The following is a 25580-nucleotide window of genomic DNA, read 5'->3' as shown; positions in this document are numbered from 1 at the left end:
GATTCGTGATTTGGAGGCCTCAATTAGTGAGTATGCCAAATGTGAAGAAAATCGGAGAGGGGTCCGGTCATCTCAAGTCGTTCCGTGATTTCTAATCCAAATTGTTACAAATGTCAACATTTCTTTTTTGTTATCAACAGGAATGCAAGGTATATTCTGGAGTGTATCAAATTGTGATGTGTGTAACTTTTAAGAATTTCTTGAAATTCTCATTGAATGAAATTTCTGTAAATTTGAGGTGTAAGCAAATGTGATGTAAGTGGTTGTCTTATACATAGATATTACATGAGCAGCTAACAGCAGCTTGGTGTTACATGCTAAAAACACCAAACCTACTAGCATATGCATCTGATAGCAAAAACAAACATCTGAAAAGGTTAGGGTGGTTATGTTTGATTTATTTCTGATCTCAGATGCAGGTGTGAGTAGGTTAGGTATGTCACGGTTTGGTGCTTTTACCATACTCCAAGTTGCTGTCACTAGCTGCTTATAGATAATGCAAATGTATGTTGTTGTTTTTTTGCCAGGTGGTGGCAGTAGTAGTCCATCTTCTTGGCAACAAACAATGAATAACTGTCTGCTGAGAATTCCATACAGTATAACATGGGATATGAAAATCGTCATTAAAGAAAAAAGAAGTAACATGTAGGCCTATCTTTTATGTTTCCGTAGTATGTGCATTCAGTCAGAAATGAAATTCATATGTACAAATGTAACATGACAATATTTTATTCATCAATTAAAAGTTTGGCCAAGTGCAAGGCATGAACAATTTTTGAGCACAAAAACATTCAAATGTTTGTTCTAATAATTAGTGACATTTGTAATCCGTGAACCTTGAACTTAATTTTCGCTAGTGATTCCAATTGTTCAGATTCTACTTTACTAGGTTTGATACTCAGTGGAGGTACATAGTGGCCCGATTAGCTGGGAATTTCTATTTACAACTGTTATCAATTGTACTCTACTGTTTTCTTGGAAATCTACTGAAACTGAATGGTTTTCTACCAAACACCTACAGTAGATCTAATGTACAGTAAAGAGAAAAAAATAATAGGCAAATAGTTCATATCTTTTAATTTTTTTCATTCCACATCATATGTTGCTTTAAAGAATGGAATTCTGTTGAAGTGAAGCACATATTGTCCTCCACTTTTTTTACATTTTCATTTAAATTTCACATTGTGTAGAACAGACCAAATAAAAACTGTTATGGACAACTCGCCTACCATTTCTTTAACATATTGGCTGTAAATATAAATTGTCATTCCTCATGATAAACAATTTGTTTTCATATCTGCTTGAAAATCTACACACAGTAGATGTTTCAAAACACCTGTTGATGTACTGAAAACAGTACAGAAGAGACACTAAAAGTGTAAATAATTTCTTTAGTATTATTTTTAATGTGTATGTCATGTGCTTAGCATAAGATGATGGCTGCTCAGCAGGGCTATTTGTGCATAAAGTTGAGTAAAGAGAAACAGTTTGTACGAAACTGGCAACGTTAATCTTAATGGGTTTGAACAGGTTAAGAAAACGTAGACGTTCCTGCTATGAACGACTAACTTAAGAAAATGTAATGCCAAACAACTAAAAATTTGACATTTGTAAAAAGAAGAAAATTGAGTTTTCACGAGATATTCAATGGGTGGATAATTTAATGGTTTCTTACTCCCTGCATTATAGATAATAATGGCAAAGCATGAAAAATCAGCTGCCTGATCCTGTGGCCGAGTGGTTAGCACATCGTGCTGCGATGCCAAGGGTCCCGGGTTCAAATCCCGGTCGGGCTTGGTTGTTTGTGAATGTCCATTCATCTATTTCATCACTCATCCCATCTTCGCAAATTAGCCAAGAGGCACAAAACGCGAAGTAAAATAAACTGGTACTACTTTACTATACCGGAGACACATATCAATGTTTTATTTCGCAATTTTTTACATTGCTAACGTACTATTCTGCATTGCGGAACATTTGTTTAGGTGAAATAATGAATTTCTAACGAAAATAATGTCTATTTCTTACAATAATGAGTACTTACTGTTGTTCCTTATTTCCCACAAACTTTCACGGGCAGCCCCAAAAATTCACGATAGCCTCACGAACCATCACGGGGACGAGGTATGCCTATTAGGTTAGGTTAGGTTCCATTAGCACTCCTTTCGTTCAATTTAGCATATACGGAAAATACGAGAGCGTATTGTGCTCTCGTGCAGAAAGGAAATGGCGGCAGCAGCAATAGCGCGTCGGAAATAGATTTTCGTAGAAAACCAACATGCTTTCGCATTAAAATGGATCAAAACTACATTCCCGAACATCAACAACGCTACAGAAAATGATTTGCGTAAGTACTTTCTCCTGTAAATTTGAAGAACTCCGTCTCCGGTATAGTAAAGTGTTACCAATAAACTAAATCAATCAATCATGAAAAATCAGCTGCCTTTACATTTTGCATCATTCAATTGCAACACATAAGAAAATTAGTATTCCTTAGTTCTGCCGCATATTGTTTCAACAGTGACATACAGTAGAAGGTAAGGTAAAACCATAGGTAAAACATAGCATCTGTTATTAAATTTCGTGTATTTACACACAATTGCTTTAATTCAAAGAGTATTTTCACTTTATACAAATTACTTTACGGTTACGCGTACAGTAATTTACTTCGCAGTTTTAACAAACTAAACTAGTTTTCTATTCATTCTGCGTAAACAAACAACTCTCGGAATCTCGAAGTACGACATGCATCGATAATGTCAAGGAAATAGCACAACAATCGATAAAAATATCGATTATTTCCATATATATTGCTTAGTTTCGCCAAGTTCACCACTTTCCTTGTAGCCGTGCGCTGTAGACAATTAAAGATGTAGTCGATTCTTAGTAGACGGTTTCGTGAATCGCACTTTACTACATCTTTTACTACTAAAAACGACTACTTCGTTGTAGACTCGATTTTGTAGTCATTTTCGTGAATCGCCCTGCTGGTCTTGTACACTCGTTTGCTTGGCGCTTTCGAACTGCACTAGGTGACGTCACTTCCGTCAAGACTGTACTTCAAGTATGTACTTTGTACCTTTTGGACACAGCCTAAGAACATTTATGAGGATAACTTAATATGTTTAACATTTTTCATTGATACGAACATGAACCAACGAAAATATTATATTATATTATTATTTCTTTAGATGAAGGAGAAAATTGGGTGAAAAGGGAAAATGTTGCTCTTCTGAAAGGAAAATCTTGTCAGATTGTGGCAACAGTGGAGGTGAAAATTGGAAAAGAAAGGGGGATAGAGAACTGAATACCTCTGCCCTCTGCCAGTTTCTGTCTGTATATTTATTTATCCTCCAGCAGTAGAGCACAATGGCCGAAGTTGAAGATGTGATGGATGTAGAAGAGGATGTCGTTGTTGTGGATGAAGAGCCTGAGAAAACTAATGAAGAGTATGTAACTTTGTTCTATTATAATTTATCTATTGTTTCTCGGCATGGGGAAGTGAGTACTTACCAGCTTAATTTGGTCAATGAAACAATTTTTATCGCATGTATCATATTCCTATTACATAGAAGAGAGAGAATTGGAGTACATTGTGCAAACATGTGCGAGCATAAGTTTAATTTTTTTGAAGTTGTTAACCACAGTTCCGTCAATGCATTAAAAACACCAGCTGACGGATGTGTTAAAACAACGGTAACATTATCGTATGAGGGAAACCAAAACAACTTTGGCTGCTCACTAAATTACGGACTTTATGTATGAAGTGATAGAAATCGATTCGATTTTTCCGTAGTGATAGAATATATGAGAGATGTTCGTCACCTCTGAATATTCTTCACGAGATATACGATCTTTGAAGGAATATTGTGACTAACAAGCATTCACTGCTCCTGCTAGTTGCATTATCCTGCTATTATTTGTAAAATCCTAAGTAGTCTGAGAACCCATGTATTCGGTACTAAGTATTGTGTGCAGTTTGTAATAATTGTTTTATTGTGATTTGTATATCATGGTGACTATTTTCACCAGGTGGTGAGGCTAGCTTTTGAGCTCTTTTCACCAGATTTTAAACTGCATGTGCATCATCTTGTTGATGTGTATGAAGCTTATGTTGGTGTGCATTTATTTTCGTGCAGGAGACAAGTACTTCTTTTCTGCACATCATGGAAGTGTCCGGAAGGTGTTCTGATGTGGACTGGTGCTACTATGTCACATGACATAAGTGGATGGGATATTACCTTTCTAAATGCTTTCGTTGTTAGGTTAGGCAGGTCAGGTTTAGGGCTTTTAGTCCAACACCTGATTGTGTAATTTGTGGTCTTCAGCACTTTCTGTTATTCTCGCTACCTGGTGACTAGTTGTCACACCCATTTTTAATTTAGAATAACTTCTTAGCAGTAAGTTCAGCAACACTGCCAATGAATATAATAAAATACAATGTTATGTTATTTTTCTAGTGAAAATAACCCTACATGCTGTTCTCAGCACCTGGTAAAAATAGCCCTACATGCTAGTCTCACCACCTGGTGAAGATTGCCCTGTATGCTATTCTCACCACGTGGTGAAAATAGTCGCAGCCTTTGTATATATACTACTTTTCTTTTATACAATAATTGTGTTGTAATACTTAGCCATGTGGGTAAGATTTTAGTATGCCCGAAACATATTTCTTCAATTTTACAGGAGAAAGTACTTACCGAACTGACTTTCCGTACACTTTTGAAAGGTCGTGGAAGTGATTTTTCCCATCGTTTAATTTATTTTGCCGGTGAATCATGTATTTTTGAAGATTAATGTCTCTCCAGTGCACAAAAGCAGTTGCCTCTATGTCCTTCCACTACATGAACCAAATGTTTCGTGCGTTCGATGACGTAACTGCCGGTCAGTGTTTCCAACCACACCGTTGTTTTCCAAGAACATGACAATTTTAACTATCTTTGCCGAACCTAACCTAACCTTGCCGTGCATGGTTCGTGGAGCTATTTATGATTGCTACGTGCATGGTTCGTGGAGTTTTCGAACCGAGGAAAAAAAATACAAAATCAATAACACGAAAGTAGGTATTTTTCGATGAAGAAGGTTGCAACACTGCATAACCACTGATCATGAACAATGCTAGTCAAGATTTCTCCGCCATATTGCGTGTAACGCAAGCGAAAATGAACAAATAAGAATTCCTCGATATGTCGAAAATTGAGATTATTTGCGTGAAAAAAATGAAATGTCACCTTCAAGAATCCTTAGGAATGCAAAATATGTAAGTACCAATGTGAAAAAGAAGAAAATAAAGGAATTTCAGCCGTTTCGGGGATCCTAAACTGTTAATAATTTTTGAACTGATGAGGTAACAAAATATAGTTGGGTTTCATGTGACATCAGGATGCACACACACGCCATGTTTGCAAGGAAATATCCACCACGTAGCATTCGTTACATCTACACCAACTGCATGTTTGTTTTAAATCAAGAATGTATGTGTTAGCTCCTGCCAACCTGCATATTCTTAACTAGAATTGGCCTCAATCATGGCTGCTCGAAGCCACAATGCAACAGTTTGTGACGTAGGTGAAACACACGTATAAGTTACTTGAAAATTGTCATATTGGTAGGTATGATTAGATTCACCCCTCGAGCAAGGAATTTTATTCTTTGTTTCCCAACAATAATGTTCTACATAAGAGAGAACCCCTGACATCCAATATGAGAATAAGGCTTTTGCCATAAAGGGCATGTGTTTCATTGTTGGATTCAAGTGCAATGTGGAAAATTATGTGTAAACATCACATTTTTACAAGATTGCCCCTTTTTTAGGGGAGTGGTGGAATGATTGTATGATAGCGATTAGATTTTTGCACTAAAATAATCATTTTCTTAACTGAAGTATCCTCATCAATGACATAGTACCTTCTGCCAAAAGTCTCTATGCACCTTCCTCTTCCCCTCCATGCAGGAGTAAGGTGCACAGGAGAGTACCGTCGACGGTTCGTACCCCCACGATAAGGTGATGATTTTTGTGTCATTTATGAAGATTATGTTCTATACGAACAGTTTTGTTTTTAGCTTTAGGAGATGTATTATAGTGGAGTAATGAGTTTTTTGATGGGATTATTTATTACATAATTTTCATCGTTGCCATCTGCATGTAATATGAAGGAACATCATGTTACATTATTCGTGTTTTGTAACTTGGAGCAGTGTTGGAAATATCTGAGATTGAAGGTTGGCAATCCTGGTGTTATGTCAAGCTGCGCGAGATTTACTGCAGACGATGTTTTGGTTCATGTCACATGGTACTGGGATTTTGTTTGCAAGGTGGGCATGCGTTTTTAGTGTGGTAAGTGCTTTCATTGAAAATGCATATTGGGGAGTGTATCGACATTTTCAGTATCGTGGTGTTCTTCAGCTGGGAGCCAGAGATGTATATCCGTGAGTTGCAGGAGGATGGTTTAGTGACCGGAAAAAAGAAATGTGTTAAATGCAGTGGACGATATCGCAGGAATGTATGGATGAAGTTAAAAATACAGCAGCGACGTAATTCTCGAGGGGGTACAGTGGGTTGACGGTGCCGTTAAAATTTGGCGCTGACGTCATGCACAGGTAGCCCACAAACCATTCACTGATAACCCCACGAACCATGCACGGTAAGGTTAGGTTAGGCAAACATAGTTAAGATTTGGGGTCGTAGTAATGTCAGAATACGCCAGGAGTGTTAGTTTTGATGCTGTTTGGGAATTTTTTACGGGAAAATTGAGTGATAGTAGTCCGGAATAGGAGTTTCTTGTGCTTACTTGGGTCATACTTTGCTATCAAATATCTCCATTATTTGTGGTTTCCTAACACTGGAACCACTTTTATATTATGTAAAATGATGAAATCGACGTAATTCTCAAGGGGGTACAGTGGGTCGACAGCCCCCACAGGAGTCGCGGGTCTGCACAAGCTCTTTTGCCTGTGGTTCCACTATAAAGCTGTTGCCTTGTGATCAAAGGGTCCTGAGTAGATTCCTAGGGAAGCCATACTGCATGGTGGTTCGGATCCTACTCAAACTGTAAGTCCAATCCCAATTACCCCATCTGAGTAAAAAATAGACTTAAACTTTGTTTTCTCCTAAATGGCTTTCTTGACCATGTACTGTTCAAAACACTGTTTGCTCTGTAAAATATTATTTGCAAATGGTCTAGTGGGAATCTTTGTACTACAGATGTTAAAGTTTCAAGGTGGGAAAAGTATTTTACTGACGAGGTTAACAAGTAACCTTGCTTTTCCATGTGTGGTCTTGTCTAATGGGAGGGAGGAAAATGTCGAAGCTAATGCACAACAGCTTTGGGCAGGGAGATTTGGAGAGGAAGAAAGGGCTGGCTGTTGCAGTTTTTGTGTGTTCAAGTGCACAGGGAAAGGGGATTATTCCACTTACATATTTACCCTGTTTTTAGTTTCATCTTTTGTGCTGTATTTTCTCTTTTATCCCTGGATCACAAGCACAAACACCAAATATCTTATTTTCCTCTAATATTTGTCAAATTCCCTATTTTAAAATTATTTTTAAACAGTGACTACCTCCAACAGGGTGTTTGAACCTCTTTTCTCCTGTTTTCACTGGGTCTCATGATTCATCACAAGATGAGACAAGTTCTCTTCTAAGATATTTCTTTCTTTACACTGCTTAGTAGGTTAGGCAGTTACATTTTATATGTGTATGTGTCTGAGAAGTAACTATACCGTGTTTGTTACAACCTGTCCCGGTTACGTTGCGTATTTTAATTGGCTCCCTGGCTTTTCTCGGTGCTGGGGAAAGTCAAAGCCAGGCAGCCAATTAAAATACGCAACTTCGCAACAGCGTCTACGTAAGCGCCTCTCTTCTGGCTTCCATTCGCTCCTCGCTGCCCAGCAGACTATTTTTTCCTCGTTTCTCATTGGCACCGAAACTGTCGAGCGCTCCCTAGCGCGGGAAAAGGGACAGGTTGTAACAAACGCGGTATAGTAAGAAATTTCCATAGTGCGTAAATGAGGTTAATTCAATAACAATAATAATCTTTATTATCAGTGTTATGGTTGGTGTGAGTGACTAACTTGCAAAACATTCACTTGGTGATAGTACTTGCATCCATTTTTAAATGTGTACTTTTTTGGGGGGGGGGGGCATTATTAGTTATTACAAAACAGAATCTCTGTTTGGATGTGCATGCATGTGTGTGTGTGTGTGTGTAAAATCTTGATTATATTTTCTTTATAATTTATTGACAGGTTTTATATATTTTCATATAGTTAATTTAATTATTGCTAATAGAACACTAATAGAAAATTTAGTTTCCATGTTATGAATAAGGTAAGGTTTATTCACTGTACGGTACTGTTGTGGATGAGAGTTATTGAAATATGAAAATGGTTTATTTTGCTTCTGTAGGAACATACTTTGGGTTTCCACTGACTTGGAAATCCTGGAAGACTTGAAAAAGTCCAAGAGAAACAAGGGTTTGAGAGTGAAAATAAATTAAGAGTTTTGTTTTCTTGAAAAACCTCTTCGTGGGAGATATTTTGCATAAAAATATTGTTGCTGTTTATTTGAACAATGTTGAATAAGTTGGATTATGTCGAAGTAATAGCAAGTTAAGTTTACCAAAACTTTCTTATTAGCAGCACCTGAAGTGGAAAATATTAGCTGGAGAGATGTTTGGTAGAGCAGGGTGGCTACTAACCGGGAATTCTACGTGAATTTTTCTCCTTGAAAAATTGCAACTTTTATTAACCCATTAATTCTCAGTGTCACCTTCAGGTGCAACGATTTTAAAATATTATTAAAAATACAAGTTATCACAAAGTTTTCATTTTATAATATTTTGTTTCTTAATGCTTTACCATAATGGTGCTGCACTGTTAGACAGTGCTCCACTCTTGCGTCGAGCTCTGTTTCTAATTGTTCAAGATGGCGGATTGTAGAGAGAAGAGATCTCCCACTGCCTCCAGTTCATTTTCAATATACTGCACAAAACATAAATTATTATCATCATATTTGCGTATTTAGTTACAAGAATGTTAATAGTATGTGATATAATTGTTTTTGAAAAAAATATATATTGTGTACTTTTATTTCATTTATTAATATTTTGTGTCATCTGTAGGTGACACTGGGCATTGTATGACAACAACACACAATAAATTAGTAGCGCAGAGTAAACGGCTGAATAGATTTTTTGAGATTCAACAGTTCTTACATTTCTATAACAATTTAGATTTACCAGAAAGTGATAAATTTTGTTTAGAAACTTTTTTAATTTACTGAATTACAGTTTTATGAAAATCTTCCCAACATGTTTCTCAATTCATTCACTCCTCAAAGCAAGACATAACATGGAAAACGTGTAAAGTTTGGTTACAATGTTAGGTCAGCAGCTGCAGCAGGTAGTTACCTGATATACTCTGAAAACCTTACCAAGGTGCAAATTTATCACCAATAGGTATCACTTGCCAAATAATCTAGGTCCATACAACCTAAAATTTAACAAATTAATTCACTGGTATTCCTTTTCTAACAACACTTACTGGACGTGGCACTATCAGGGAACTATCCAAGGAAATACAGAGCATTCCCTGACATTCGCTACGAGACTCGGCGGTAAGCGGCCCGGCATCAGCGCTTGTCTTTCCCGGTAAACGGGGTCCGTGACAGTCGCTAGAGTCTGCTATTAAAATTACAGTTTTCATATTGTGTACTAACCTTGACTACAGAAGGTGTTGAAAGTAATGTCCCTCTGCTGCAAACACATTCCTGGCATCTCCGAAGGAAATTGGCATTTACCCGTGCAAGTTCGTCTACAGTAATTTTCCCGATTTCTCGTACAATACTCTTTTTTAAATCACGGATGGTGTGCGGATTGTCTTTGTATACTTTATTTTTTATATTTAAGAATTTTAGCGACTAAATGCTGTGGTTTTTGAGAGAGGCGGCGGATAGATTTCTGAGGAGACTGTTCTAACCTTTGTCCTATCTCATCAAGTTTTTCCTCAGTAAGTACTCGTGGTTTTTTTTTTCCACTTTTATTCAGAACTGACCCTGTTACTCTATTTTTTTTATGAGGTTTAATATAGTGGTCATATGTGGAACGGGAACACCAGGAAATTTCATTGCGAAACATTGTCGCACTTTTCCGTTGTAACACTCACCAAGATAAACCCTTTGTTGTAATGTAAACTTTTGTGGTGCCATATTAAGCCACAATCTTCAACACGCGGACACAACACAACTTCCGAGGGAGGATTATACTGGCGTCAGTCTGCAACGTCAACAGAAAGGGAAAGAGAGCGAAAAAACAGACTGTAGCATGCGACTGTCGCGGACCATTCACCGGGAAAGACAATCGCTGACACCAGACAGCTTGCCTCCGAGTCTCGTAGCGAATGTCAGGGAATGCTCTGTAGTTTACAGAATTGCCTTATACCAAGTGCAGAATCAATTAAATAGGAAAGACATGGGTGTGTCATTCTGAACAACCAGCAACGCGATCATTGTTAGATGGCATGACATCAATTGCGTCAAAGTGTCCTGGAATTATTCTTGTTACAAAGGTGGACAGGGTAGGATCAGTTGATGGAAGGAGGTCCAAAATCCAAGTGGACTGTGTCTCTGTAGTACAGAAATACAACAAATACATATGTGGTGCCTCTCGTTTCAATGAAAATGTGCAGTCCCTAAGAGTGGGTCTTCGGGGTAAGAAGTGGTGGTTCCTTCCCTCTTGTTTCATGTGGACTGGATTCAACGTTATAAAATGCATGTTTTTTTTTTTAACAAAAAGTGAACAGTGATATGTATAGCTATTGTGACAATTATATATACAAGTTTCACACCTGAAAAATATGAAAGACTTGATTCCTTGTTGCTTAATATTACTTAGTTTATTTCTTATATGAAAACAAGGTTATGAAACTATATTATATTCATTTTTTATATGTAAGAAGAGGTATGTAATTGAAAAAATATTTCATATTGGAAGGCAACTATGCTGACCATTATCAATGGGTACCTGGGGGCAACCCTAGGAGATAAAGGTGGCCGAAGCATGGTGCTGGTCACATAACCTCCAAAATGGCTGCGATCAAGAATGTGTGGGGTCCTACCCCTACATCCAATTAATACGCCTTCATGGCACTGTGCTATATGCAGTGGTAAATTTACCTTTTATTTTATATTGGTGGCCAGAAGTTGTAAATATCAATGAATTACTGAGAAGTTTGAAGATTTTAGCAATAATGCCCAGTGTCCCCTATATAGGTGACACGTAAATATTAACGGAAATATTGTATATTTTTTTAAAAAATTCACGTCAGTCATATATTACCATTATATAGATGAAAGAAATAAAGTTCAAACAAAAAAATATTGTTTATAAAGAAATGGGAATTGTCAGGTTAATTCAAATCCCATTGAATGTATATACATTTATAAATGCACTGATGCAAGTTTTTCATAGTTTAGATGTTATTTTTATCGAGGAAGGAATAAAAAGCTATGTGGAATATAAAACAATTCCCTCAATCCATTTACTTTTTAGTGTTCTTTGCAGAACACACTCTCTAATAGGCGAAAGATTAACAATTTTTCATGGATTAGTATATCCTGTAACATCTGTGACTTGTGTTTGTAGATGTATTTCGAGTCTGAATATATGAACTGACAAATGTAAACTCCGCACCTTAAATATTTTAAATATAGATACATTCCAGTTAATTGAATTGAATTGAATTACAATTTTGAGATACATTGGAATCACCCAAACCCTTTATATTGTTAATATATTTGTGTGTGGGTCATGAGAGTCGGTAATACGTAAGGCTTAAATAGAAAAAAACATTGCTTGTACCCTTGAATTTTTTTAAAGTTTGCCTTGAAAACCGGGAATTATACTTGATTTTTTTCATGATCCTAGTGTGGCCACCCTGCAGAGCCTTCTAGTTAATTGGGGGTGGGAGGATGATCCTATGATTTAACATGGAGACAGATGACTGGGAGGAATGCTTTGCAAAAACTTTGCTAGTTGGGTATACCAGTCCCCTTCACTTCAAGCACAAAGCATCACAGAATGGTGTGGAAATTAATTTTAATATTGCTTGTATAAGTCAGGGAATTTGCTTTGTCAAAATTAGTGCGAACCCTGAAACTTTATTGCAACAAAATATGAAAAAAATATAACAGCTCCATTTTATGCCTGGCTTGCTCTCTGCTGTAACTTAACATCCAGTCATGTACCACTTACCTTACTACTGTATAATACTCTACTCAAGAGTTTCTGCTGGCTTCCATGGTGGAGTGGTTAGCACAGCATGCAATGATGCTAGTGGTCCTGGGTTCAAATCCTGGTTTAGGCATGGGTGTTTGTGAGTGTCCCTTCATCAATTTCATCATATCACCACGCATCCTCATCTTTGCAACAAGCCAAATGTGGTAGAAATGCAAAGTAAAATAAACCAAATGACTGAATCAGTCAATCTACTTAGACTTTCCATTCATTTTTGCCATTGCTGATGCTGTGACTTTTCAAGGTTTTCTAGGTATGTCCAAATAAATCTCTAAGACTGTTTAACTCTTGAACTCTCCTCACAGCATATTTTGAAGTTGAAAATGTTAGAGCACTTGCTCACCTTGTAGTAGGAAATTAGGATTTACAAATATATGAAATATTCATAGCATGATTTCCCCCAACTTTTTCAGGTAAGTGGAAAACTTTTATAACTATTGACAGTTAATTTTAAGGCTTAATATTTTTTACATAATGACATAAATTGTACTTCAGGGTGTTCTGATTAGAATGCTTCTTGTGGCATGATGGCTACTTGGCTACATTTAGCTAAACCACACGTAACAAAAATAAAAGTGGTACTGTTTTTGAACTATGGGTGTGACTCGCACAAAAAAATGCATTTTTAAAAAGATGTGCATCCATTGTTGAACCACTTCATCATATTGGCAGTTTAGTTGCTTGTTGTACACCAATCTGTGTGTAACTTTCATTAGCTATTTCATAATAATAAAAAGAACAATTATCAAATTCCTCTTGTTTCAGTTGTATTATAGGTGAAGAAATTTCTACTGCTTAAATAAAAGCAAGGTCAATAGCATAATTGTTAAATTTAATTGCTTTTAGAGAGGTAAAGATGGCTCAGAAGTCCGCTATCAGTATTAGAAGAGCCTATCGTGACAAAACGTGAGTACAGATAATCTACGGTTGTAGGTGCTAGAAGTATCTAACCTATATGTTGAATTAATTAAACTGTAAGTAGACCTGAGTGAAGAATGTTTCCCGTGTAAGATCTGATGTCAGATGCTGGGTTGGTGATAAAGAAAACCATCAGCCAAACTTCAAACAATAGAGAAATATATTTAATTTTCTACTTCATGTTGCAAACACCATTTTGACTGTAATTATCAATATGTAGTTGGTTTTTGGATAACGGTAGATATTGCATTCCTAGTGTTAGTTTTTTTGCTTGCATAAAGTTCTTATTATTCATATGCCATCTTTAATTCTGCTGCAGTATTTGGATGATATCGTGAAAGTAATTGGAGCTACAGCTAGTTTAGATTTTCATTACACCGTAAAATAAAACTTTAGGTGAACATACATGATATGTCAGTGAATCAGGCAATTTGGACATACTGGTTTTTAGCCTGTTCTACTTTATTAAGAGAGATAATTACAGCTAGCTGCCAGCTCACTGTAAAGCAATGTGCAATGGACTCTCCAACTCAAGCACAGTGTGCTTTTGCTGTGAAATCATTTCAGCATAATGGTGAAAATTACGTGATCACCTTGAATTTTGATGAAAATTCCAGGGTTTTTCAATCATCCTCGTCAGCCCGTACTATCAACATGTTCCTAGACTTTAAAAGTTACATGATCTACAGGCTGGCCCATAATTATGTATATGATGTTTCACATACTGTGGTACAGAAACTAGCAATTTTATTAACACCAATGGAACATGAACTTAAACACATTAACCTCAAACCTTACAAGTTTTTAATCTACGTTCTCCATGGCGTGGTCCACCAGTGCACCATCGAAATCAATACATGCCTGGAGACGAAAAGCAACGTTGTCACAAGCAGCTTGACAAAGCCTTACTGGTATCCTGTGGAACTCTTCTGTGATAGCTGCCCGTAGCTCTGCCAAATTGCCTATGTGATGTTGATACACTTTGCCTTTTAAAGGACCCCATAAAGAAAAGTCTGTTGGTGACAAATCCGGAGACCGAGCTGGCCACTCCACAGACCCATGTCGACCGATCCAGCGTTGCGGGAATGTTTCGTTCAGCCACTCTTGCACTGGTATGTCATAGTGTGGTGATGCTCCATTTTGCTGCCACCACAGGTCATTAATGTTCGGTCGTGCAGACAATAAAGGATACGCACTGTCTGTAAGCAATTTAAGGTAACTTTCTCCAGTAAGGGTATCATCGAAAAAGAATGGGCCAATCACCCATCATAAGAGGCACCGCCCCATACCATGACACCAGGACTTTTGTCATGAATACTGATGGTGGTTACATTAGGGTTTTCTTGCCCCCAGTACACGCAATTGTGTCGGTTAACACTTCCCGAAACAAGAAATTTGGCCACGTCTGTCCAAGTGATGTTCTTCCAAAACATGCATTTTCCCTCAGCATTCCCAGCCACTTTTCTGTAAACTTCATGTGCCTTTCTGGATGATTGTCGTTAAGAGCATTTATCAAACAAGGATGATATGGCTTTAATTGCAAGTCCTTCATTATTCTCTACAGTGTTGTGTGTGAAATGAAATGTTCAACTCTCTGGACATACGCCTTTGTGATTTCGGCTTCCCAGACTAATTAACGGCATCCAACACACAAGCTGTGTTATCATTGTTATGCGCACTCTGGGGCCTACCCGCTCCCTTCACATGCAATATATTACCACTGGCGTCAAATTTATTGTTTATTCTTGCGATTGTTAGCACAGAGGGGCCATTACCTCCAAACTCGACTGCCGTCCTCCATCTCACCTCCGCATAATTGTTTGTTGCAGAATACAAACACACATGCTGTTCCAGAGACCACCGTTCCGCCATCCTATCTGGCATACACTATTGGTTCCTAAGTCCAGTGACCATTATCCCCACTCTCAGGCTACAGTGTGTTGCCATCTCGAAACTTCCTTGTCCAGTATTTTAAATACTGCAGTCAGTCAAACATCATATACATAATTATGGGCCACCCTGTATATTAAGGAAGAAATGTGACAGTGTGAAAACAATATGGATACCAGATAATGTAGCATAAGTGAGAGCCAATTAAACAGAGCCTGCAACTATCTGCATGTCACACAATGCTGTCCCGTGAATGTGTGAAAGAAGCATTTGGAGGACGATATTATAAAGGGTGTCTCAAAAATATGGGACATTTTAAAATTGAAAATAAAAGATGAAGATGAACTTCGAAGCAAGTGTAATCATGGAGATGAATAGTACAGGGTATGCAATTAATTGTAACATGTTATTCATTCACAAGATAGCCTTCATGTTTTGAAGATGGTGTCAGGAAGATGGCTACCGTTTGTACGTACACATTCCTGAAGTTGTCGGGGAACATCATGCATTGCTCGATGTAACATGTCTACAGGAATCTGGTTGATTTCCTCACGGATTCGTGTTTTCAGTTCTGCAATTGTTGCCGGTCGATGTTCATACACCTTGCTATTGCTTGCGCGGATGGAACGTGTGCATGCCCTTACAGCTGATAATGTCGCAGACTTTCTCAAGGTGCAGCACTGACACTGTCGTTATTCTTATAATACGCTTTCACACCACTCCACTGCTCCATGATAACTGAATGACATGGCACCTACTTCCTGTTTTGTATGTACGTCACACCTCGCAGTGTTGCCAAGTTATGATTTTAAAAAATCCCATATATTTGAGACACCCTTTACATATATATCTACATTTACATCCTATAAAATTCAAGTAACTAATGCTGGACATGGACAAGATTATGGAAAATGAGTTAAATTTTGCCAGACATTGTAACATTGATTGAATTATTTATTGTACTTAATTTTTTGCCACTTTTGGGTAATTGCGAAGATGAGGGTAAATGGTGATAAGATGAAATTGGGGAAAGGATTGAATTGAACTGAATTGACTTTATTGCTGGGCGAGGTTCAGCTGTTGCTGATCTACCACCTAATCACTAACACACATGGGCAGCACAGAACACAGGTCCCACAGAAAACTACTGTATTTACACACTCTGGTTTTTGATTGGGAAAAGCAACATACAATTAATTATATCTTGCATATAATGTTCAGTACAATTCAGGTTCAAGAAATGGCTTTCTTAGTTGTCCCATGTGACGGTAGGTGCATGCTCGAATTCTGCCAGAATGGCAAGGTCTCGCTTTTCTTGGTGTCTCAAAACGTTCCATCACGAAGTAAAAAATCATGGGAAATGGCCATTTCATTTTCATATTTTTTTTTAAAAAAAATATATTTTTACTAATGAAATCCAACCTGGTAATTTGTATTTGCTCCTGTTGATATTTATTGTTACATGCAGCGACATAGTGAAAACATGTGTGGCTTTAATGTTGGCTGTCCGAATTATTCTGTGCATAATATGCACCATAGTTTTGCAGGTCAAAAATTTTGGAAAAAAGTGTGCATTACACATGAGTAAATACAGTGTACTGGCTGTCGGTCCTGTTGCCAGAGCCTCATTAGGCTGCAAGTACAGTCCAGGTTGTCATACATCATTAAAGTTTAATGAAATGGAGGAGTTGTTAGCAATTTATCCCAAGATCTTTGCCTTTAAAGAATAATGCATAACCATCAGACAACAGAGATTATCTTCAACATTTTTGTAAATTACCGTCTGTATCAGACAGTTTGTGATGCCAGAACCAATTGTTTCCAGCATTTATTCCTTGTTTCAAATAACAAGAGATACTTGTTTCATAAAAAGAAGAAGAGTAGGGACTTTAAAATAAGTTTCCATAAATATTACACCATCGTGGTAGCTTTTCCTGTGGCTGTTTTCTCAATCATGAGTTAATGTATACATTTGTTTATTTTTTGGGTAGCCTCACTCTTATCTTCTTAGTTGTAAAGTAATGTTTCTGGTAATGCATTTTTATATGTATGTAGTTTTATCTGTATTAGAAGCAGATAGAAGTGGCTGGTTATTTATTAAAGGTCAAATTAGTTATATACTTTATTTTCCTCTCTTCATATACGACATTGGGATAGAACACATTGGCCTTTCTCAGGAATATCGCAGTTTCACTGTAATCCTTAATGAGAGCTCCATTAATATGTGTGTGTGTAGCATAGTGATTACGTCATCACTTTGTAAGCAAGGTCCCCAAGGTTGATACCTTGTGGAGGCACATAGAGGTTTGGATCCCATTTTAAACTAATCTGTAGTCCCAATTACACTTTCTGTGCATAAAGTGGACTTAAAAACTCGTATGTATGTAACTTCTTAAAAGGCACTAAAATAATTCATATGCTATCCAATTTCAGCACTATAATATAATTATGCCAACCACTGTGTTTTAGCAACATAACAGCCCATGATACAAGGGACCTTTTTTTTTTAAAAAAAAAAAACAACTTCTCTTTTAATGTATTTACTACTTGATTCATTCTCATTTTTGAGGTTGACCTAAAGAAGTTGAAAGTACATTTAAAGGAAAAGTTATTAAACTCATCTTGATTTGTTATGTTAACCATACATAAGTGATTTGTTACTATTATGAAAAATGATGAAAGGCAGGATGAAAAGAAGTTTCACATGTCTCGTGTGGAAAGGCAGGGTGGGTAATGTTAATGTGGTGGTATTTTGTATTTGCAGTAATTTTTGTGATTTAAGAATTTTGTCCTTCTGTAGTTCCCTGTTTGTATGATTGGCACATACCATGTTAATTTTTTTTGTAAAAGAAAGAAATCTGCCTCCGTGGCAGAGTGGTTAGCACAGCATGCTATTATGCCAGGGGTCCCAGGTTCGAACCCTGGCATCACTCCTCCTCATGTCGCGATTAGCCAAAAGTGGCAGAAAATTAATGGTAAATAACAAAAAATACAAATGAAATGGCCATTTATACAGGGTGATTCAAAAATCCCTTGACATTTTAATTTAAAAGCATTTTGTTGACAATACTGATGAAAAGTACTCTAGGATAGAAGAGAAACTTAATACATTTCAATGTGGTGGCCTTGTAGATCTAGGCATAGCACCCACCTTCTTGTGGAGACCTAAACACATGCTCCAGCATAGCTGCTGTGATCTCCCCTGTTGCTGTGGCTATTCGCTGTGCCAGTTGCTCTGTGGTGTTGATCTTTACTTGGTACACCCTGGATGTAATGAAATGTCAGACAAAAAAGTCTATGGGAGTCAGGTCTAAGAGTAAGCCACAGCCGATCCACCTATCGGGCAAAGTGTCACCAAGTTAGTCCCGAACATTTGTGGCAAAATTGGGTGGTGCACCATCTTGCTTGAAAACAAGTGTCTCTCTTGTCCCATCTTGAAAATAATTCATTAGTGATATAAGGAAAATGTCGAGAGACTTTTGAATCACCCTGTATTACTACTAGAAATAATGAATTTTAAAAACAAAACCAAAAGCTTTGTTTTCAAGTTGTATTTTTTTTTTTTTTCAGAATGGCTGAGTTGAGGAAAGAAACAGGGAACCAGCTGTATAAGACTAAACAGTATAGGAAAGCACTACATTTCTACACGGAAGCTATTGGTAAGTGGCAGTTCTTTCATGTTTTTAAGCAATATATTAGTTATGCATGTAATTTTATTATTGTTATTCTTATTGCCAGTTTGTGTGAAAAGACATTCCATTTCACCCGTTCATTATTTTTCTGTGACACAAATCAATTGGAGAAACATAAACCAAGTAGATAGTTTTGTATCAGTATCCTCGGCTGAGTCATGACGTGGCACTGTGTCGGGCCATCAAAGGTGTCCTCAGTGGGTTCCCTCAAATCTTTTAAACAGATCGACTTAACACTGTCACTCGCAACACACTTCGTGCTTTGCTCTGTCGATCATGACTCTCTCGGCGACCTCTCATCACCCGGCGACTGCTGGCATTTCTGATTACACAACATTTTATATCCGATTCGTGACACTTGAATGAATTAGTATTGTGTTGACTAAATGTAAATGATTAACAAGATTTTATTTTTAATATTTTAGAAGTTATGAAAAGTGCATAATGTGTGAAAATACGAACATGATGTACAACTTTTACATGAACAAATTTCACTTGCTTCACATGCTTGTAACCAGCAGTGCCTACATTAAAGAAGCATTATACAACCTCTGACAATAAAGTTCGGTGAATGATCCTGAATATTGAAAGTAGATGAATTCTTAATGAAACCTACCTTACTGTCCTTCGAAGTAGTCCCCTCCCATGGCTATGCACCGTTGAGAACGGCTGTTCATGTCCTGGAAACTTTCAGAAAAGTCTTCTTTCGAGATGGTGTTCAAGACCCTCGTCACGTTCCGTTGGATGTCCGGAATATCCTAAAATCTGACACTTGACAGAGGAGCAAAAGCAGGCCTGTGTTGATGCTTCACAGGATTTTATCGATATAGTGGTTGCAGATCCAAATTTCTTGCAATGCATTGTTACAGAGGATGAGAGCTGGTGTGTAAAGTACGACCCTGAAATGAAACGCCAAAGCATGGAATGGCGTTCTCCTGCATCACCCCGTGGGAAGAAGGTCAAGGTGGAAAAATCACGCATCAAGATGATGCTCATCACTTTCTTTAACAGTGATTGCATGATCCACAAGGAAGAGCCTCAAAATCGCTTTGAAAGGTCGGAGATTTGAGGATATTCCGGACATCCAACGGAACGTGACTAGGGTCTTGAACACCATCCCGAAAGAAGACTTTTCTAAAAGTTTCCAGGACACGTACATAGTTCTCAACGGTGCATAGCCATGGGAGGGGACTGCTTCAAAGGACGGTAAGTAGGTTTCATTAAGAATTTGTCTACTTTCGATATTCAGGATCATTCACCGAACTTTATTGTCAGTGTAGAAAATTTTGTAACGAAGTACTTTCTACCTCTTCTACAATAAGACTTCTCGGAGTAGATGTGCAACAAATGCTGAAAATGACCAACAGCTGTAAATTAATGAGCCAAATTTAGTGGGAAAATAATCACAACACATATTTTGTGTCAACAGTCCGTACGAGTCCAGTGTGCGTATCACATAGCCTAATAATTATGTTCTTTCTTTTGAATCCTATTCAGTTTTCTCGGGGGAATAGAGTAACAGAGGAATTTCTTACACACTGGTTTCATGAGCTATTTTAGTGTCATCCACCTGAAACCAACTATAGGTGCTGATGTTGCCACTACGCTACCAGGATAAGAGACCTTTTTGTTCTTTACATAAATTAAAAATATCCTATAAATATATGCACAATTATTTATGAAGGGACATTAAATTATTATTTCAGGCAGGAGGAAGCTTTCACAAAGGATCATGTATAATTGTATATTTTATTGTGAATGTTTCACTATGGTTTCTTGAATTGAATTCCTTGATTTCAGACCTATGTCCAAATTGTGCTGCATACTATGGAAATCGTTCTGCATGTTACATGATGTTGGGCCAGTACAGGGAAGCAATGGAGGATGCCAAGAAGTCTGTGACATTAGATAACACATTTGTAAAAGTTAGTGCATAAGGTGTTAAATAACTATGCGTGAACTAAATGTTGCATGTTTTTAGCCCCAAATAATTGTGAAAATGGAAGGATACTATTTAAATGAATTCATTTAGTTATCATATTGTAATAAGATAAAACCTTTAACCATTCAAATTTTCATAACTGGGTGGTTTTGAAGGCAAAAGTTCTCAAGTATTCTAAGACAATTTAAATTTTCATGATCATCAAAGTTATAAATGTAAAATTTTTGAATTTCAAGTTTCATTTCCAGGTGTTTTAGTATTTTGTTAATTTAGGTTACGTAAGTCTGTTGCTAATTTCATATGTTTTTCTACTCTTCCAGGGTTACATACGTGTGTTGAAATGTGGCATTGCACTAGGAGATCTCACTTCCTCACAAAACGCACTTTCAAAATTTGAAGAACTAGATCCAAATAATCCTGCAATTGCACCAGAAATAGCTCATCTTCATACTGTGAAACGATTTGATGAAGAAGCAACCAAAGCATTCAACAATTCTGATTATAGAAAGGTAGGAATGCTGCCTGTGCTCATTTTTAATATTTTTTACAATTTTGGAACAGTTGATCAATGTTGTCTTAATTATAGGAAATATGTTTCCTCTTCTAGTAGTATTTGACATCAGTTATATTTTTTTGTAATGGTACTTTTTTTACTTTGAATTATCTTGGTAAATTCAGAACTGCATTTGCAAGACTGTAAGTTACCTTATTGTGTTGTAAACTTGTTTGTGCATTTAAATTTACAGTAGGATTGATTGATTTGGTGTTTTTAAGTCCACTTTATGCACAGTAAGGCTAATCAGAACTGGACCTACAGTGTAAAGTGGGATCCGAACCACTATGTGCCTCCTCCAGGGTATCGAACCCGGGACTCCTTGATTACAAGGCGAAAACACTACCACTGTGCCATTGGCGAGGCACTTGCAGTAGGATTGATTGAATGATTTGCTTTATTTTACTTCGCTTTTTTGTGGCACTTTTCGCTAATTTGCAAAGATGGGGAGGAGAGATGATGTGATGAAATTGATGAATGCACACTCACAAACATCCATGCCCAGGTCGGGATTCGAACCTGGGAACCTCTAGTGTCGTTGTGATGTGCTACGATGCTAGGACAGTTTCAGTAGGAAAACATGCACAGTAGGAAACAGATCTGTAAACAGTTAAATGTCCTTATTGTATAGCAGAGTGACTATTATGTGTTACTTTTGAAAGCAAGGTACCAGTGACTGTAATGCATTAATTTTCTAATCAACTTATTTAACTCTGACATGGAGCATAGAGGATAAATATGCCAGGTTCAGGCTACTGTAGTTGAACTAAAGTTTAGCTACAAAGCATAAACCTAGATATAATATATTTGTTTTGTTTCAGGTTGTTTTCTGCATGGATAGAGCAATGGACTATGCAGTAGCATGTACAAGATTCAAGGTTTTGAAAGCTGAGTGTCTAGCTCTTCTTGGAAGATATCAAGAATCCCAGGAAATTGCTAAGTAAGTAAATATGTATTTGTTTAAAAAAGAAACCTTAATACTGTAAAAGTTTTATTCTTTTAAATTAAACTAAACTGCATGACAAAAGACCCCTCTGAGGAACAGGACTGTCGGATGATTTTCATTGAGGGATTTCATGGACACTAACCATTATGATACGTGGCAGCCTTTTTTATGCTTCTGAGATGCTCAAATGTAAGTTTTGCCTAAGAAATTTATAATATGGATTAAATCTTTAGCTTTGTTGCACTGGCAATGTGGTTCATTTTGTAATAATAGTAATTTAACCTTTAGGTGCCCGATCGTCTCGATCAAGATGCTCTTAGGTAACCCTCGGATGCCCGATCATCTCAATCGAGATGCTTTGTCAAGGTCGTAGTTTTTACGTTATAACTTCGCTATTTTTGGCTAGAATTCAGATTTTCTTTTTTCATGTTGTTGTTAACACATGTATTTAACAGAAATGATTCTTGCACATTTTTTTTTCTTCATGAAAATAGCGGGAAAAAGGAGACTTCTTTTTTGTGTCTTTTTCAAGGGAGAAATTTTGCCGACAAAGGAAGGCCAGCTTTGTTATTCTAAAGCAATGCGTTTCTCTCACCCCTGGAAACTGCATTCGAAGGAAGTTTGTTTATCGGTACCCCGAGGTCAAAAGGAATGTTTTCAGTCCTTTTTTTCAGGGGGAAACCCCAAATATTTTTTTTGGGCAGATTCCCCCTTTCCCCTTCATATATATGCCGAAGGTGCATACATTTTATATCGTCTGAATCTGTGATTCATTCCGCGTACAACGGTATTTCATTCATCTGTCTAGGGCAATTAGCCTCTGAGCTACAGTCATTTCAAGGTAACGCTGCATTTTGAAGCTTGAATCAGTGGCATGCTGACCATTCCTTTTTGGGGGTACAACTCGCGTTACATTGGTCATACGATAATAATGCAAATATTTTTTGTTCCTTACATGCCAGCGATAATTTCCATGTGCATGTCAACACTGTCATGTACTTTTCCTTGGGGGGGGGAGAGGGAATCCCCTTTTTTTTTTTGAAATTTTGGGGGTTCTACCCTCCCCTGCCTGCCACATATACGCCGAATTTGCATAAATTTTATATAGTCTTAATCTCCAGTTCATTCTGCGTACAACGGTATATCATTCATCTCTCTAGGGCAATTAGTCTCCGATCTACACTCATTTAATTGAAACTCTGCATTTTGCTCAAAATCGGCTCGGGCAGCAAGGGGGTTAGGTTACCTGTGAAAATGGCCTTGGGGCTCCTAAAGGTTAATGAAACAAATCTTAATGAAAATGAACTTGAATACATTTAAATCCCTGCAATCTATATTCTGTACTTTTTTTTTATCACTTTATAATGAAGGATTAGTCTAAAAATTTATGGTTGATACAAGTAATTAAACATGTTTCGTGCTGTAAGAGTAGGGAGAACAATGTTGTTTAACATTATATTAAAGCTGAAACATTACATCAGAAAATGTATTGACTTGCTTGTAATAACCATAAAAGAGGAGAAAAATTCTACATGCAAACAATACGTGCATACAGGGAAAATTATAATGAATAATTCTTGGTACAATTTAGGATGGGGACACAGCATGGTTTGGATTCCAGTTTAAACTATAGACATATTCTTATCTCTATTTACTGAGGAAAAGGAGAAATGAAAGATATTCACACTAAGGATGCTAAGTAGTACTGAAGCATTACTACTAGTAGATAAATTTGTTCTCTCTCTCTTTGAGTGCATAGCATCTCGCTATGCACTCAAACCCAAATATTGATTGTGGCCTAAATTAATAGTGTTAATGTGTATATGTTACATTTTCTTTGAGTAGTATGTGTCCATGAAGTTGGGTCACTCTTGTAACCGCTGTTATTAAATGTGGACATTCTCATAATTGTAAATATGTTCAAATTTTGTTATATCAGCTTGTTGACTACAATCATCAAAATTGAATATTAACATGCAAAGAATAATTGCAATTCCTTATATATAGTTACAAACAGTACATTGATTATTTTTTAACAGGTGGCATTTCACGAAATTCGTGTTTGTATTATCAGACCCAGTGGATTTGGTTTACACATCACCTATTAAAAAAATCCATGCGCTGTTTGTATGTATAGTGAATTATAATTTATTTTTAAGCACAAGGTCTAGGACAGTTTTTAGTGACAAAGAGTAATGTCCTATGTATGGATAAATTTTAACTCTTCTCTTGTTATCCTAGGTATAAGTTGAATTCTGATTTATTTATGAATGTTTTATGATTACTTTCGCAGCGATATTTTGCGTGCAGACAGCAAAAATGCAGATGCTATATATGTTAGAGGAATGTGCTTGTACTATCAGGATAATGTAGAGAAAGCTTTTACTCACTTCCAACAAGTTCTGCGTTTTGCTCCAGATCATCAAAAGGCACAAGAGATATATAAGGTAAATTACAAGTCATTTCGGACGTTATGAAGTAATTTTGTAGTTGAAAATGAATGATCTGTTCAGGGGTATTGCTGTAATTTTAACTTACCTCATGGGAATACAGTGTATGCTAACCCTGTATGTTACACTCACCAGGGAACTCTGTAAAACTGTAAATGTGCTGTGTATTGTTGTGCTGAATGCTGACAATGTACCTTGAATTTATTTAAATCTATGACGTCATTGTCAATGTTAATATTTTATTGGTTTAAAATATTCAAAGAATTAAGAGAGGATATCAAAAGGAATTGAGTAAATTTTTTACAGCCAAACGGAAATGTATCCACAAAAACTGAAATATACATTTAAAAGTACATGTACTTCGCCACCTTCCCACGGGATAGCAGGTGTGAGCTCCTCGTGCATGCCGAGAGGCAGTTGTTTCAAAAAGGCAGCTACGCTTGAGATGTTCGAGACAGTTGAGCTGCAGAGTGCGATTCGGTTTCTGTGGTCAAAAGGGACAGAAACCACCCGAAATCTATCGTGTGTTGTGCGCAGTGTATGGTGACACGTGTATGACATTCACACATGTCTGTAACTGGTGTGCAAAGTTCAACGCAGGGCTTGTAAATGTCTTTGATGAACCCTGTTCTGGACGGCCTCGCACTTCCCACACACAGAGCAATGTTGTCGCTGTGGAGGCATTGATTCAGGAGGATCGGCGGTCAACAATCCAAACAACAGTGTATGCAGTGGGGATTTCATATGAAAGAGCAACAACATCCATTTGGATATCGCAAAGTTTCAGCAAGATGGGTCCCCAGACAGCTCACACCACAACATATGGAGGACCTTATGGGATACGGTATTGAGCATTTGCTCTGGTACCTTAGGGCTGGAAACTCATTCCTCGACCG

General features: G+C 37.2%; 1 protein-coding gene across 4 annotated transcripts in view; it reads left to right on the top strand.

Moving 5' to 3' along the window:
• Positions 1-3277: 3277 nt before the first annotated feature.
• The window catches only part of Tpr2 (Tetratricopeptide repeat protein 2), a 41113-nt gene continuing 18810 nt past the window's right edge, over positions 3278-25580 (top strand). For 2 of the 4 annotated variants that reach the window (XM_083138996.1, XM_083138995.1), the window contains exons 1-7: positions 3278-3449; positions 13140-13199; positions 18672-18760; positions 20594-20718; positions 21056-21244; positions 22110-22228; positions 24528-24681. In XM_083138996.1, the coding sequence (XP_082995122.1) occupies positions 3370-3449; positions 13140-13199; positions 18672-18760; positions 20594-20718; positions 21056-21244; positions 22110-22228; positions 24528-24681 (816 nt within the window). In that variant the 5' untranslated portion in view covers positions 3278-3369. Of the gene's footprint in view, positions 3450-13058; positions 13200-18671; positions 18761-20593; positions 20719-21055; positions 21245-22109; positions 22229-24527; positions 24682-25580 lie in introns of all 4 variants that reach the window. The other 2 variants (XM_083138998.1, XM_083138997.1) reach the window with 2 other exon arrangements.

Source organism: Lepisma saccharinum, chromosome 17 (assembly GCF_977018435.1).
Source record: "Lepisma saccharinum chromosome 17, izLepSacc3.1, whole genome shotgun sequence".
Lineage (NCBI taxonomy): Eukaryota > Metazoa > Arthropoda > Insecta > Zygentoma > Lepismatidae > Lepisma > Lepisma saccharinum.
The sequence above is the reverse complement of the archived record's forward strand: the minus strand, read 5'-3'. Positions and strand labels throughout refer to the sequence as shown.